This window comes from Falco biarmicus, chromosome 11 (genome assembly GCF_023638135.1).
Source record: "Falco biarmicus isolate bFalBia1 chromosome 11, bFalBia1.pri, whole genome shotgun sequence".
NCBI lineage: Eukaryota > Metazoa > Chordata > Aves > Falconiformes > Falconidae > Falco > Falco biarmicus.
Window position 1 is genome coordinate 13,326,360 of NC_079298.1, and position 16,649 is coordinate 13,343,008.

Consider the following 16,649-nt stretch of genomic DNA (forward strand, 5'->3'; position numbering starts at 1 on the left):
AAAATACTGGTACGTATTTACAACTGACTTTAACTGCCTCTTGGCATTTTAGAGAGCCTTTTCTAGGTGTTAGTAAAATAGTGCAATTCATAATATAACGTTGTCATTTATTTGACTAGTAGCCAGACTTACAAATACTCAGAATGTAAAGATACTGCTTATTTATCCCTTGAAAATATGAGAGGAGTACCTGCCCTCAATCAATACTGATAGCTTTTCAAAATTAGATTTTCACTTGGCACGTTTTAATCAGGTTTCCTTTTACAAAAACCACTCTCTTTCAATGTATTAGAGAAACTGAAGAGGCAACCATAATCAACAGAACTGACAGGAAAATAAAAAAGTGCTCTAACCAATTTTAACTTCTAGGCTGATGACATAAGCCTAGAAGCAAAATACACGCTGCCTCACTGCAGGACATTTCTTCTCATTAAAGAGGTAAGTGGGTCTGTGTAAGCAGTGAAGACTATTAAAGATAAGCAGATTAAACACTAGTCTTGCAGCACAGTAGCAGCATGTTATGTTGCTAGGTTGGAGAACTGGGTTTCCTTTTAAGATTTTCAGATTGAGCAAGTACAAAATTAAGTGATATTCACACGAGTGAAGCACTCCAAGTGGCTAATGGCGAGGAAAAGAAACAAAAGCCACTCTACACAGCAACTGCTGCAACGACCAGCAGCAGCAAAAACTGTTCATTGTGCTCTCCTGAAACGAGCAAGTTATCAAGCAGCCACTTTCAAGCCAATGAAATGCAAGAAAAAGATATTACTGTTTATCTTTGGGAAGAACCCCTTTGTCCAACATCTACTTAGACTCAGATGCACACACATAAAACCATTCTTTCATGCAATTATCTGCTAACAAAATGTTTCTTCCTGAAGTAGTACAATTAATTACTGGCATTTTTATCTTTTCTTACAGGCTGAAAATAAAAAGTTTAGTTTGGCTATACAGGCATTCACAAAGTCCTTACTGACAAACTGAAAGCACTTATTTTAAGCATAACTATAGGAAATTATCAGACCAATTTAACAATACCCTGAAGACAGCAGCTAAATGCTATCTTTTCTGCCTGAGCAAATCATTTAACCTTTTATCCTTGTCCATATTTCAAGGACTTTTTATTCTAACCAGGCTTCACTATTTTCCCTTGGTATGTTTTCCAGTGTCTTGAAAGTAAATGGCAGTAGCATATGTTCCCCAAACTCAGTTCCATTTTCTACTCCACTGCAAAGTGGACCACAAGCACCAATCCTGAAAAATCAAACCAGCATGGAAGCTCATGTGCCGGGCAGAGATCGACCAAAAATCACTGATGCATCTCTGAGCATGAATCCTCAGTTCTACAATGAGATGTAGTATAGTCATACACATACATAACAATCCATTTCCCCGTGTTATAATATATGGCATCGAAGCACAAGAATATCATGGACTCACACAATAAAACCTCACAACTTGTTTCCACAGTCTGAGTTTAGTCAAAACAAAGTGCTTATGACTGATTTAGTTAATGAATTCTAGTAACCATTCATCTGCAGTCCATGTTTCCCAGCCCTTCTTCTCATCACTCAAGTCCCTTCAGGTACTCCACCTAAGCAGAAGACAGTGCACACTGTCCAGCTCACCTGGTCACCCACAGCTACTGACCAGCCAACCTATGTGTTACAGCGAGTTCATGTGGCCTTCACCATGGGGCTAACACCAATGTGCATCCCTCTCTTTCTGTCAGCTACTAATTTTCACAGAAGCTGAAGAACTTCAGACTATCTTTTGGAAATCTTCTCCTGTCCAAATTTTAATTGATTTCAGGTGTTGCAAATTTACTGGGAGAATAGGAACCAAGCCTAAGCATAAAATCTTGTTTCTTTTGAAAGTTAGCCTGAAAATATTACCTTTTTTTTAAAACAGTATTTTTTTAAAAGAAAAACAGTATGCAGTTTCTTGTATCCTAAGATGTCTACAATTTCAGTATCTGCATAAATGATTTTTATTTATATTCTCATGTTACAATGCCTTCTTAAGATCTCAGTATACTGGTGACTGCCTACATCGTCACTGTTGGAAGCCCTTCCACAAACATCTGACCTGTGGATTCCATTATGTTCCTGGAAGATCTGTAAGCCACATAAAATAAGTCTTATTAATGCAAAGAATCTAAATCAGAAAGAAAATGTGATTATGTTCCATGGGAAATTTGGAGTTTTTCTTTTGGAGTTTTGAATTCTTCAAGTAACTATAGAAAACCAATCTAACTTATTCCAGAGTTCAAATACGAACTTTTACACCCAGGTTTCTAATGTTGTCTTCCAGAGGCAACTTTCAAAACTCAAAAAAAATCTACATTTTTTCTACACGTAATTTCAATAAAATTGTCTTTTTTTCTTTCTAGAGAACACTTAATCTTGAGCTTTCAAATCAGACCCGTCAGCTTTGTTTTGATACAAACAGTCCTCCTTCTGTAGTCTTAAGAGCACAGCAAAGCCATTATTCCACGTATACACGTGAACGTTACTGGTAATTACAGCAGGCCAGCATATGCACCAGTGTTCAGCTTAAAAAAAATATTGTCCAATTTATACTGTTTATTATTCAAAGATTTTAAAAGAATGCTATTTAAAACAATTCCCTCAAAGATTATGAGGAAAGATGCTCAAACTTTATCCTCTCAATTTGTGAGGTCTATTTCCCTTTGTTTCTCTTAAGCACATCACAGGTATCCCCAAAGGACATAAATCTCCAGTATGGGAGAGGAACCAACCCCCTTCAAAACCTGAATGTTTCCTTTCCTTTCAGCACACTTCCCCTGTCTCCCACCAAGCCTCAAGCACAAAGGAAATTACATAGTCCAGGCCAAATCCCAAACCAGTGCCTGGCCAGATCAAGTTTTGTTTGTGGAACACTTAAGTGAGAATCCAGGGGACTGGAAGGGGTTTAAAGGGGGGGTGCAGAGTAACTGAAAGTTACCAGATAGTTTCAACAGCTCAGCATAGCACTAGAAGATACGTAAATAAAGACCGATCTACCGCAAGAATCAAAGGTGTAAAGATGACAGTAATCTTTATAACTTGAAAAAGCCACTCAACATCAAATTTCTCCTAAAGGCTGCAAAAGCAAAGCTAAATTTCTCCTGGGAGTAGGTGCTAATATTTCCCATAGCAGGCAGCTCCAAAAACTCAAATCCAATAGACTCATAGTATCTGAAGATTTTCACATGTGTACATATGCATGCATTTTCATGCTAAATTTAAGGTTAATCTTTAATTTAACATTAATTTAAAATTTATGTATTAACCTTTCAGTTAACACACACTAAAGGTTTTAAAAAAGCAGAACAAAAAAACCTAATTGAGTCCCATTCAGTCTCCCCTCACCATAAACAGCTTCTTTTCCTTTACAGAATGCAATTTCTACTTTTAACTTTTTATTAAAATACCATAAAAAGCAACATACTTTCTAACTGCATGCTTTATTAGATCTTGTAACCAGCTCTGTAGCCAGCAAAGAATGTCTTCAGTAATTATGAAAGACACTTAAGGAAACAAAATTGGAGAGCATATCAATTTTCAGGGCTTCTAAACTATGTCCAAAGATGTCTCAGAGAAGGTTTAAACTGTACAGAAAACCGAACATTGCAGTAGCTTTCTCCTGTTAAATATATTAAAGTCTAGAGTTCTGCAACCACTGATTCCCTTGTCCCATAAAATCAAAAAAGTCCTCAGTCCCTTGAGTAAAATAAACTCAAAACGAAATCCACCAAATATTCTAAGATTACATTCTCCATGCCCTGTTTCCCCTTCCACGCCTTGCGAGAAAAATGCAGGACTTATCTTTAGAATTAAGAAATCATTCTACTGGGGATTTTTTATATTTTATATATACATTAGCCGAACATGTTGTGTAGTAGATAACACTAGCCAAGATAAACACATTCAAGTACTGTGATGCAGTTTGTCTTTCACATCTGCACCGAAACCAGCACAAAAAGGGTCCAACAAAGTAAATTCACTAGTTGAACTTAGCCCGAATTTCAAGCAGAAGGTGAAAAGAAGCTAGCACTCTGTAGGAAGATGTGGATGCAGAGAACTATGGTGACAATAATGTCCAACGGCATCTGAATTCTGCTCAAATACCACAAATGCAGAATATAAGCTCCATGCAGAATATAAACTCCATAACAAGTATCTGAAATTTGGAATATCACACTCTCCATTACTTTTCTTACTTCCACTTACTCATAAGGATTTTGGGGATGGAAACTCTCTTGCATGTGTGAGAAGAGTAAAAGCATACATGCAGCAGCAACTGCAGTGCAAAAAAAAAAAAAAATCACAAATTTCTGGTACAAGATTATGTTCAAAATACATCCTCACAGGGACTCACTGGGTAGTACTGCTTTTCATCCACACTTTCCATCTGTTCTCTATACATGATACACATGTATAGGGAACAGTAACAAACCTAGGTAGCCTCATAACATTTGTGGTTAACATCACAAGTAACTAAAAACCCCACAGACCTCGGCCCAGTGCAGCAGAAGCAACTCCACCACCTGCATTAGCACTTGTCCCTAGGAAGTAACTTACGCCAATGCTCCAAGTTCATTACCTAAAATTAAATCCTACAAATTAAAAGAATATTGCATTATTAGAAGCACTTTCTCAGCCTTCTGTAAATATTATTGCACAGCTACATCACACTGTCAGCATGCTAGGTGTGTGCATGTGTGTATGTATTTATATGTATATACATTTATAAATACACAGAAAATCTGATTTGCCCCTCCTGGATCTCCAATTCCACATATTTCACTATTACAAATTTGTAGACCAAATTCGTGATGCCAAACAGGATGCAACAAAAACAGACTGAACAAATGAGGAAGGTGGTGCAGACGGGCCACACACCAGCATATTGACTTTGCCTGTAGGAACAACTCCGATTCCTTTAGGTTATCCGCTTACGATACTACATGGATATTTAATGCAGGGATCACAGCAGAAGAGTGTTTACAGGGAAGACAGAAAGTACCACAGTAGTGATATCAAGTATATTTCAGGTAGCTGAGGTAACAGGAAGCACAAGGAAAACATATGCACACATTTGTCAAAGAACAGGAAGCGTCAGTATGGCAAATGGTTTATTTAACAGGGGAAAAAAAAATAAGTTTTGAAAAGAGTAAGCCACCTGTGAGGGATGAGGACAAGGAAGCCCAAAAGTCATGCAACACAGGTGACCACTGAAAATAAGAAAGGAATAGACCAACAGCACTTTCAAAATAGTCACAGAAAACAAGTGAAAGACACTTCAGAAACGTTAAGAGAGTTTGACCCAGTAACAGTTAAAGATTTCTGTTGATATGAATAAAGAGTGGGGAGATTGGAAAAGCACCTGGAAATTCAGATTATTTCCTCACTGTGCTCTCCATCGGGACAGAAAAAAGGAAAACAAATGAAAAAAAAAAATCAGTTTGCTTTTGTTAGTCAGCAGGAGTAACATACAAAAGGAAAACAGGTATGTTCATTGTCTTTAAACTGAGAACTCACAGTTACAGGAAGCAATAGGGGCAAGGGCAGAAGAGAAGGAAGACAAACAGCACCAAAAATTAAAAAGGATTCCACCATATAAGATGCCAAATGACCAGGAAGACACAAAACCAAAAAAGGACAGAACCCCTAAAACACAGCATTCTCAGCAAAGCCATATCAGTACAAGTCTAAATCACCTGTGTTAAAAAGCAAAAAAAAAAACCCACACAAACCACCTCAGAGATTATCAAGACAAAACAGGAACACTAGTCATTTAATTTAAAAAAAAAAACAAAAAACAAACACCAAAACCAACCACCAACATCCAAAACACTAAGTTAATCTGTTTATCTCAACCCATGATCAGTAGACAATTGTAACTATTACATAAAATAGTACTAATAGGTTGCGGAAGGTGTTCTTCTGTACCAAAATATAAAGGAAACAATATTTTCATAGTGCAAGTGATTAAGTACCAGAACAGGTGTCAAGAAAGGCTGCAAAATCTCCAACCCTAGAAATACTCAAAACCAGCCTGGACAAGACCTTCGGTAACCTGACCTAACTTTGGAATTAGCACTGCTTTGAGTGGAGAGGTTGGATTAGAGGACCTAATTTAGGCTGTGATGTTCACTTTAAAAGCCATCAACATCCAATTTAATTAAGGAAGTAATTTTTTTCATCAGTAGCTTTCCAAACTATTATCATCCAGCTCCCCAAAAAAAGTAATTAAAACATACTGTCTTGGTAGTTAGTGCCAACATGAACCAACAGCTTCTTAATTTTTTCTGTTAAACCTGAAGTTATCTACAAAATGGTCACTTTTCTGAGCCACAATTTCTTCTAAAAAGTCTACTCTGAGATACAGGGGGAAAAAAATGTCCAGCATTAACTTCCTTTTGGACTCTCAAATCTGCCTTCCTGATGTTTTTCTAGCGTACTTGCTTAGTTCCCCAAGCATTCTTACTGTAGATATTAATTACGCCTATATATATGCATGTGTATTTATACATACCTACCCAATTGCATACAGACACACCACCACATACAGACAGTAAATACTCAAGACTGCTAAAATTATCAAATTCCACCATACTACACAGTTAAACCAGGGAAATGCATTCTTACTCCCAGTATGTCTTCTGCTGACACTGGTAGACATTTGGGCTCTTACAACCTGCCTTCCTTTTCCAATGCTCCCCTGAAGCATCACCATGAAAACCATTCCCCTACACAGCAAACAGATAACAACACCCAGAGAAATTCTAGGCTCAGGAAAGCTGTAAACAATGAGAACATAGGGCTTGGAAATTTTTGATTATCTGTGATCAGAAAATATTTTCTTGGTTATCAAGTTCTGACTAGTTAAATATATTGAAAATAAATATCTGTTTATCAAAAAACTAGCATACTTATTCCTATACACTCAGTTATACGAAAATTAAATACAGCTGATTTTATGATGAGCAAATGCACTGCCATAACACACTGCCACCATGGTATATGCAGCACACTGTTGTCAAGCTAATTCAGTAATAAGTTAGCACAAAGATAAATAAAAATATCCACAAAATATAAAAAGGTGAGACATAGAACATACTCAGATAATGCAACAATTATTCTGCTATTGCCTTAAAGCATCAGAGTAAGGTATGAACAGTAGTATGTTAAAATGGTAAAGTTATTTTCCTCAAAGGACGTTAAATTAACCATGCCTGTCCTGTTGTTTAATAGGCAAGGTTCATGGTCTATAAACAATTACTTATGCTAGCAAGTATGTAATAGGCCATATCCCATTACAATGAAAAATGGAATATGGTGCTTTGAAGCAAAAAGCTATTCCATGCCCAGCTCACGCAAGATTTTGGAGCTCGCTCACTCCCAGATGTTTTACTCCGTAAGAGTCAGTTCAGTTGTCATATGCCATTGACACTAACACAGATCACCCTATTTGTCATACTACAGCAACTGACTAAAACGTCCATGGCACCACTGCAAAATAAAGGCTGTTAAAGTACGTTAAAGTTCAAAACAAACTGCAGGAGTATTTATTCCAATGTAAAGACAGTTGTTGAAGATAAAATATAAATATTATTTGCATTGTAGAGTTGCATCGTGCTTTTGGATTACTGTGCATTTTAAGTAATAAAGAAGCATAGCTCTAAAATAAATGAGAACATTCACTCTGCTCTGACATTTAATTTCTAAATAATGCTCAACTAAAATGGCTTCTCTAAGGCAAGTCTGAAAAGTCACTTAACAGATTTTTGTAAGTATCTGTAAAAGTGAAGTTTCAAAAATAAGGTAAGTATCATACTTTAGACTTCACTTCTTACCATAAGAATATTCACAAGACTATTGGATATAAATCAAGAAATTAACAAAGTGTATTTTATTACTTAATGCAAAATCCTACTTCTAAATTATAAGATATACACTCGGTGAAAACAGAAACTTAAATTCAAGCATCACTGTTATGTACTCAGTCAACCTGATTTACTTCAAAAAATTGTCAGCATTTTTACGAAGCTGTCGACATTGCAAGCAGGAGGGAAAAAAAAAGAAGCAGACTGAAGTTACACTTACCTGCAGCCCTCTTCTTCGAAGAATACTCGAATCATCCATATTTAGACTCTGCTGATCACAAATTCCTGCTAAAGCTCACTTGCTTCTGGCTAGCTTTGCTCTCTAACTGTTAAAGAAGTCCATTATTTTAAAACTTTTCTTCCCCCTCCCACCCCCCCCTCCGTCCAACTCGCTAAAAATAGGACATGGTCTTTCACTTGCCTGTCATGAAGAACTGCAGCCACGGTCTCTGACTATCTGTACGTAATTCTGCCTGCCTCTTTTGTGGCAGATTTAGCAGGTCACATTGGAAAAAATCTGTTTGACTTTCCTAAATCTTTTCAAGGTTGGATGTCTCATTCCCCTCATACACACAACTGTCTAGAAATACAGAATAATCCACAACTCCACATAAGGCCAAAGAGTGGAATTTAATTCAGATCCCACACACACATATTTTTGCCTTATTTCAATTTACTTGAGCTGTTATAAGGGATCAGTAAACTACAACAGCTGCCTTCATTTACTGTTTATAATAAGCTCACAAAATCCAGGTCACATTTCCTTTAAAAAACACATGGTCACACTTAACTAAAAAATCAATTCTGTGGACACACAGAATACAGTACTATTTAAAATACAGAAAAGCCTCACTATGAAAAAATAAAATTTAATTTTTCCAAATTTTGAAAAATTCCTTTACTTCTTCATATGACAAAGCGAACGTCAGATTCTTCAGATACTGTCACACATTCTTTTGTTTCTGTTATCTCTGAAGTATGCTGGTCTCCTCCTTGTATGCAGCAGACATGGCACATTCTTTACTTCATTGCTAAGATCTTGCGACTTGACTCTTACATGCTGAAGGGTCTGGAACACATGTTGCAAGTTCTGAACATTTAAGAATTCATTCATCTATTCATCACTGACAGAGCTGTCTTAAGAAGCCCTTCCCTCATCGTCATCCATAGCAAAAAGGAAAAAAAAAAAAAAAAGCACAGTTCAGCTGAAGCTTTTTCAGTCTGTCCTGCAGTTTCTGTTTCCAGCTACCTTCAAAGAGACAACTCCAGCAAGGTCAAAAAAAGGCTTTGCCCCTTTTATGTACATTATCCCAAGCCCACTTTAAAATATGAGCATGTAGCCTGTGTTGAAAAATAAACAATGAGAACACTTCTAGCTATACCAAACACCATTTCAATAAAAACAAAAATCTACGTTCATCACACCATTATTTAAATTACTGAGCATGTCAAGGAGCCTTTGTCCTACACACGCCCTTTCTACATTAGAAAGGCAAAAAAGAAATATTGCAAATATAATGAGCCACCTAATGCCGTAACGACCTTCAATTTCTTTAGCAGAAAGCTAAAGCAACAGATTTCATCTCCTGATAAAAGCTTAGGAAGAGCCTATTTATAACTTCTGAATATAAATACTGTATTTAAAAAGAACTTAACTTCAGGCTCAGAAAGATTTCATGAGACACATAAAAGAAATCAAACTTCATCAAGAGCTGTGTTTATGAGGGGATTTCAGCCAGACATCCTGAAGTGTGCAAATGCAGCAACAACGAGAGCCCAGACCGTAGGCTGCCTACCACAGCTTGATGAAGTGTTCTGTTCCCACAGTTATGACAGCTGCAAACCAAAAAAAGTCACAATACAAGCACACAGGTTGATCGTGCTTAAAGAAATATATATTTACATGGAAATCTTTAGCTGATCTTCATACTAAGTGACCGAGTCACATGAGCTAAACACATCATTGTAAAGTCAGCTGAAAGCAGATACAACTCAATCCCATTCACCAGGCTTTTTCTGATCCTCTGCGGAGCGAGTGTGGTCTTTTATTGTGAGTAGCTAATAAATCCTCATCTTGCCGATACCTCCTTCCATCTGCCGTTTTAAACAACTGAATGCTGAATTAGGTCTGCAGAGTCTTTGTGAGCTCCCCAACAGGGCAAGCCGCCACACAGAGGCTGAGCAGGCAGCTCATTTGCATGGAGTATACTGTACCATATAAAAGCAGCTCGCTAGTAAAAACAACTCAATGAGCCTCTTGATTTTAAAGGCACAGCATCTTCTTTCTCAAATATAACGGGATAACAACAAGCCATGCACAAAACTCTGCATGAGAACTTAAGAACATGTCACCAGGGAGAACAGCAACAGAAAAAGACAGATAAAGCTCTGTTTAAAAGCAGACTGAAACACAAGATGATCATATTTCTTCACTGTGATAACACTTATGATGGATTTCAGTATTACTTCCTGCGTTTTGCCATCAAATAAGCTTCCTCAGAAAAATATACCAAAGACTAACTTCACTTATCAGACATCAGTATCAAACAAATTATATTATTACTTTAAAATCCCCATAGAAATAAAACATTTTGCCATGCACACTCAGCACTTTGCAGCATATTTTAGTCTAAATAGATTTTAGAAATATTTATATTAGACCGTGCCTAACTGGATCATCGATCTTACCTCTTCTGACTAAGGCTACCAGCATTAAACGTACAATGTGAGAGGAATCAAGGAATCTTAGCAATTACACAATACACACTGTTATTTTCCTCGTAAACCAGCCACTAAATAAAAATGTTTATAGCTGATAACGCTAGTATATAACCCACCTGTATCTGTACTGTAACTGAAAACATTCTCATTAGCAAATATACATCTAATCTCTTCTGGATTATTTACCTTAATATTCAGACATTGTCAATTCTCAAAATGTCTTCACAAGTGACTTATAATTGATTGAGGTTGGCACGAGTCACAAAATACCATGAGAATCATCTGTTCTCTTCCAAATTTCAGGCTTTCTTGGGGAGAATGCCTTCAAATTGGCTGCCTGCCACGCTTACCCAGTTTCTGGGGTAGAGAAGCTAATCAGGTCTGCTGCAAAGAAGCAGGCACGGTTTTTCCTCTAGCATCACTCTCCCCTTCCCTTCTTCAAAGCAAACAGTTCTTATTTTAAGGTCAGATCAAAAACCACCACCAAAAAGATCTCCGATGTGGTGACCACCTTTCTTCCCCCCTATTTAACTGTTAACACTCATCTACTCTCCCTTCTTCCTTCAACGAAATCTACCACAGAAAAGCAATGATGAAAGAGGGTGGGAGAGAATACTCAGTACCAAACTAAATCAAGCCAAGGACAAATGGAATTTTAAAAGAACTATTGGACATGGAAAATTGTTTTACAAAATATTACCTTTAGAAATTATCTGTCATCTCATCGAGACTACGCCATCCTCAGACATTCATTTTAGTATACTAAAAGGTCCACAGGTAAGTCTCCAATGAAAGATAAGAATGTAAAAGACATTTCACTAAAAAATATATTACTGAAACATATTAGAGAAACTGAAGTACATAAAATATAATTATATAAAAAGTTCATCATAAAACAAATTTCTCAAATAGTTTTCAGATGCAGGCAGCATTTATAAAGCACCTAATAAAATATCTGCTTACCAGAGGAAAAATTCAAAATGAGATCATGTCATATTTGAATCCTTTAAGAATTACAGTATCTACCTTAGCACTCAACTTCACTAAAAAAAATTAGGAAGGAGATTAAAAATAAGGAATTCAAAGTTTGTTCACCAATAACTTTAGTGAGCTCCTAACCCAATTCTTCCTTCTGCCATCAAATTAACGCACCTGGGGAATATTTTGCTTTGCTCTGTAGCAACGAGAAAAGAGAAAGGGTAGTGTGGTGTTGGGACCATTTGGCATTATACAAACAAATCCTGTTTGGCTGCAGCTCTCGCTCTGAAAAAGCTATTCAATCTTGATTTGAAGACATCAAGAAATGGAAAGAGCTGTGAACTTCCAGTATGTTCCTGCAGTGGTTACTCTGGTAAGTAGGGAAGGACAGCTTATCAGTTTGCCAATTCTGGGATTAATTAAATGAGGCTAATAGCAATTTCCAAAGAAACAAAAGGAGGTACTGCTTTATACATTAGTCACATTGGGCGATTTCTTGCTGTAAAGGCTGGGGCGCAGGGCAAAACCACAAGCATGGCTAAAAGCCTGTGGACAATTCATTGAAGAATGTGCCAAGAACTCTTAAAAGAGAAAAATACACTGAAGATGACCCACAGTCACAAACAGGCACAAGGGTTCTGGGAAGAGACTCTGCCTTAGACACCTGCTATCAGAGATAAGCTACTGGGCTCACCCAATACAATCATTCTATGTTTTATTTAGGTAGAAAGGACAAAGGTAGTGCTTGCTGAAGACAACAGTGCCTTACATCCTAAAAGGCATGAACTCCACAAAGGAACAAAGGGGTAACAGTGAAATTGTAAACTGAAAAATAATTCTAAAAATAATGTGATAGCTATGACGGTTCATGTAAGCCCTGAACAGACTGAAAGAACTTAAATGTCATAAATGAGTGGTATTGTTTCTGTATAAGATATTGATGAGATCATTATTGAAAATCATGTCTTTTACCTGCATTTCAAGGTGAGCACTGATAAAATGGAAAGACCCAAAATAAATGTTTTCAGGGTAGAAAAAGGTCAGAGTTAAAAGACTTAAGGAACTCAGCCTCCTTTAATTATCACAAAGACCACAAGTGTGATAAGACATTCAAGAATATTAGGAGGACCTGGAACTTTACTCCTTACACGCCAGACAGCAACCAACCCTACCTATCTAAAAACTCTAGGAGGGGTCTGCACTTAAGATTTTGGTCAGCATTTCATTTTGTCAGTAAGAAGAAATCTCTTCTCCTCCATGCTGATTCAGACCGCATTCCACTGCATGCTAGCAAAACCTATTACTCCTCTGTCTTGTAGAATAAAAATCTGAGAAGTTCTAACAGCTGCAACAACTGTCTGAAGGTGACTGGAGTCTTCCACCCATTAACTTCAGTATAATCAAAGCAACAATTCTTTCAGTTATTCTGTAGCCCACAGGTTTTCAAAAAGCATTACTGTAAGATGACCGAAGGCATACCGATTTCACAGCCAGGAAAGCAATGACCCCAGTAAGTCACTATTAAGTAGCAGGATTGTTCCTACGTACAATACATTTCACAAAAAAATAATTAAGAAACTGAATACACTATTATCTTATTACTCATATTTTCTAATCATCAAAGTAGCTACAAACGGGGGCAATAAACAAGACAGAAGTCTGTATCTACTATATTAAAGTGCACATATACATATGCACAAAGACCTTATCTGTGTAGAATCACATGGTTCACCTTTGAGCTGTGTTCGGTTTGTTGTACTATCTACACTGAATATAAAATACCTTCTACATATTTTAAATTGTAACTGGAACTTGAGGCACATTTCAGGAATCACTGAATAGTCATGGAAAAAAGTTTAATCCGGTTTGTTAAGAACTAACTAAAATAAGATGAGAGCAATTTATTTTACTATGACTCCATAGTCCTTTCTGGGTTTTGGCACTGCATCCTACCATCTTTTGTGGTCTACACCACTGCATCAGAATGGAAACCTGCCACTAACATAAAAGCAAAAACAGTTATCTCAGCAAGCAAATCATTACACTGGGGATCAAAAATTTGTGTACCCTTTAGTATACCTTAAATGAATCCAGTATCTGCACACCTTAAACTCGTTAACACTAGAGGTCCAAGTCTACTTACATTGACAACTTTGAAAAGGCATTAAGCCACTTGTGATATTTAGGACTGACTACAGAAACACCAGCAAGCTCTCAACACAAGTGGGACCCCATCATGGGAGACATGGTGTGAAGGACATCCACACTGCACAATAGGACGACCAAATGATGCAGACCCATTTGTGCTTTGTCGTACAAAGAGTGTGCTCCCATCCAAAGATCAGGCTAAAAAAAAATGAAGAGCTTTTCACTTGCCTGCCACAAGATGTAATGCATTTTATTGTATACTTTTATCAAGGAACTTTTCAGAACAGTTCCCTGATCTAAAATACTAAGATCCAAAATTCATTATATTTCTCACTCTATTTAATCAAAACTAAAAACAACAGAACATCAAGCTGTGGCAAACCTTAAGGATACATTTCCTTACATAACATATTTTTTGCTGGGAGAAAAAGATTACTTCCCGAAAGATTATCAGCTGACAATTTCAGTGGAATTTTTTCAAATCTTTGGTAACATTCGTCTGTGCAACCAAAATGAGCCAAATGTTTCGCTGTCAATCTGAAACTTAAGTGTTTGGGGTTTTTTTTATTTATTTTGATCAATCTGTGTTTATCTGGAGAATAAAAAACGCATCTCTTTGTGATAAACTGACAGACTACTGAAACAAGGAAGGTTGATGAGGTAACGTTTAAAAAAAAAAATTATACTTGGCAGTCAACCTAAGAAAACTCGCCTGACAGCTTGTCTGAATTTCTTCTGGATTTCTTGCTTATTTACAAGATTCAGTTTGATAAACTAAGACCTTTGCAGCAAAGCTGTGCATTAACAATGAACCATAATAGGAACTCATTCTGAACCACAACAAACTCTGTTTATGAGGTTTGGTCTGCGGGAGAAGAATTGCTGAAAAAAATGTCTAAAATTCTCAAGGTTTACACAACGATCAGGCTTTCACAGTGCGTTTTCTGTTTCCAATTTGCTAGGTTTAGATTCCTGGGCAAGGCTGCCCCATCCCCCACATTCAATACATTATGAGAGGCGGCACACCCACTAATCTTCCATACAAATGTAAATTTGCTGTCGACTGGGATGGAGGAAAGAGTTCATTCATCTACAGGCCGACCGTTTTTGTACTGTGCCATGGCAGGTATATTCAGAAGAGACACCAATTTCCGGGCAGAAACAAGTTCATTGGCTCAAGCCCCTTCAGAAGCTAAAATCTTTGGAAGGGAATCTTCAATTAAACTTTAGTATTTGTAGAAGATGTGGAATTCACTATGCAAACATTCTTGTTCTGAAGTTAAATTGGCATTAGAACAGAATGGAAACTAGCTTCTCTGATGCTACATTTCAAATACAATACCATTTTTAAGAGAAACACTTTTTTCAATAGGCAGAGAAGCTTTTTTCAATATAAGCTGCAAATTCAAAATAGAAGAAATATAATTTCTGTTTAGTAAATATTTAAATGGCATTACCAGAATCAGAATTCTCTTACTTTAGCAGACAGCCTTCATGCTTTAGAGACATTAGGACTTAAACATCAGCAGTGAATACCTTTAACCAGAACGGCAACAAAACCAAAGCCCAAGGACCCAATACCAACCCCTGTGTGTCTCCCTAATGAAAGGTATTGATATTTATTGGGAAAACTTTAAAAACCAAAAAACCCACAGTTTCAGGAATCCCATGGGAAAGACATCGTGCACCCAGTTAGCCCAGGAGCTATTTTGCCATAGAAACTAGTTCAATAAAAGCTACAAATTACAGACAGATCTTGTCTCTCATGCAAGCACATGCTGAGAAATATCCCCAAAATTTTACTATGCAGAACATCTCATCCACTATCCTCTTCCGTCCTTCCATACTTCTGGCTAGCAGCATTCTTCCTGCAGCCTCACCGCACCAGCAATAGTTCACATATATGTATTTGCCTTTTCTGTAAACTCTTCCAAAACTTTTCTGCTCCTGATTCTTCCTTCATCAATAAAACCACCTTTGACTTTGAAGTACAAACCACGCAATTCTTACATCAAGAAAGCACTTACTTTATAAAGAGTTTCAGGAACAAAAACTGCAGAGGCATGAAGACTATACCAAGCTGTATTTCACTGTACATTCCTCTCACATCTATAGGATATTTGTCATTTTGGACACTCAATTCTTCAGAACAAGCACTTGGTGCTTCACAAAACAATGAAGCTCCTCTATTTCAGTAGCATAACATTTTCAAATAATAAATTACACTGTCAAACATGTTCATTAGGAAAAAAGCCACAAAAGTTAACTGATTTTTCTTTAATTAATCTGCTCAGAACAAAGTCTACAGCACTGAATATATTTTTCTAACTTAATCCACATGCAATTCATTTCAATACACCTTGATTTTTGCCTTGGTTTCCAGCTGATATTAAACTGCTTGGACAAGTCTCCAAAAATCATACCATTGTGCCTGATTAAGATCAACATGATATACATTCAAACACTACCTTTGAAATAAACACTCAAAGATAAACCAAAACATTTGGAGTTAGAGGGTTTTACTCTCCCCTACTCTCCTTGTCTATACCAGACTAAGCTTACATTGCTGTCTAAGGAGACATCTCACAGCAGTTTTTTGCTGATGGATTCTGACAGATTTTCATTCTTCCTTTCTGGTATCAGACAAAATCTTGCTATTCATTTCTCACAATTTTGTCATCCTCTTAAAATGCTAGACAAGTTAAAAGCTGTTTGTTTTTTTACAGATAACCCTTTACCCAACATTTATCCACTAAAGTAGAACAAAACCTGAAAGATAAAAGAATTAATTCATTCAGGATTTAAAAGATTTACAGTTCAAGACAAATTTTTTAAAAAAATACATCTTGCTCTCCTCCAAGGTCTGTGTCAGGCTTCCCATTTTTATGAGTTCTCCTGGTTTTGTGGT

At 36.8% G+C, this 16,649-nt stretch overlaps 1 protein-coding gene across 12 annotated transcripts in view; it reads right to left on the reverse strand.

The window, feature by feature from the left end:
* Window positions 1-16,649, reverse strand: part of MAST2 (microtubule associated serine/threonine kinase 2) — a 194,344-nt gene that overhangs the window by 137,382 nt on the left and 40,313 nt on the right. Inside the window, exon 1 of one of the 12 annotated variants that reach the window (XM_056355613.1) lies at window positions 8,115-8,223. The exons of 10 other annotated variants lie outside the window; for them this stretch is intronic. In XM_056355613.1, the coding sequence (XP_056211588.1) occupies window positions 8,115-8,153 (39 nt within the window). In that variant the 5' untranslated portion in view covers window positions 8,154-8,223. Of the gene's footprint in view, window positions 1-8,114; window positions 8,224-16,649 lie in introns of those variants that run through there. One more of the 12 variants, XM_056355611.1, reaches the window with a different exon arrangement.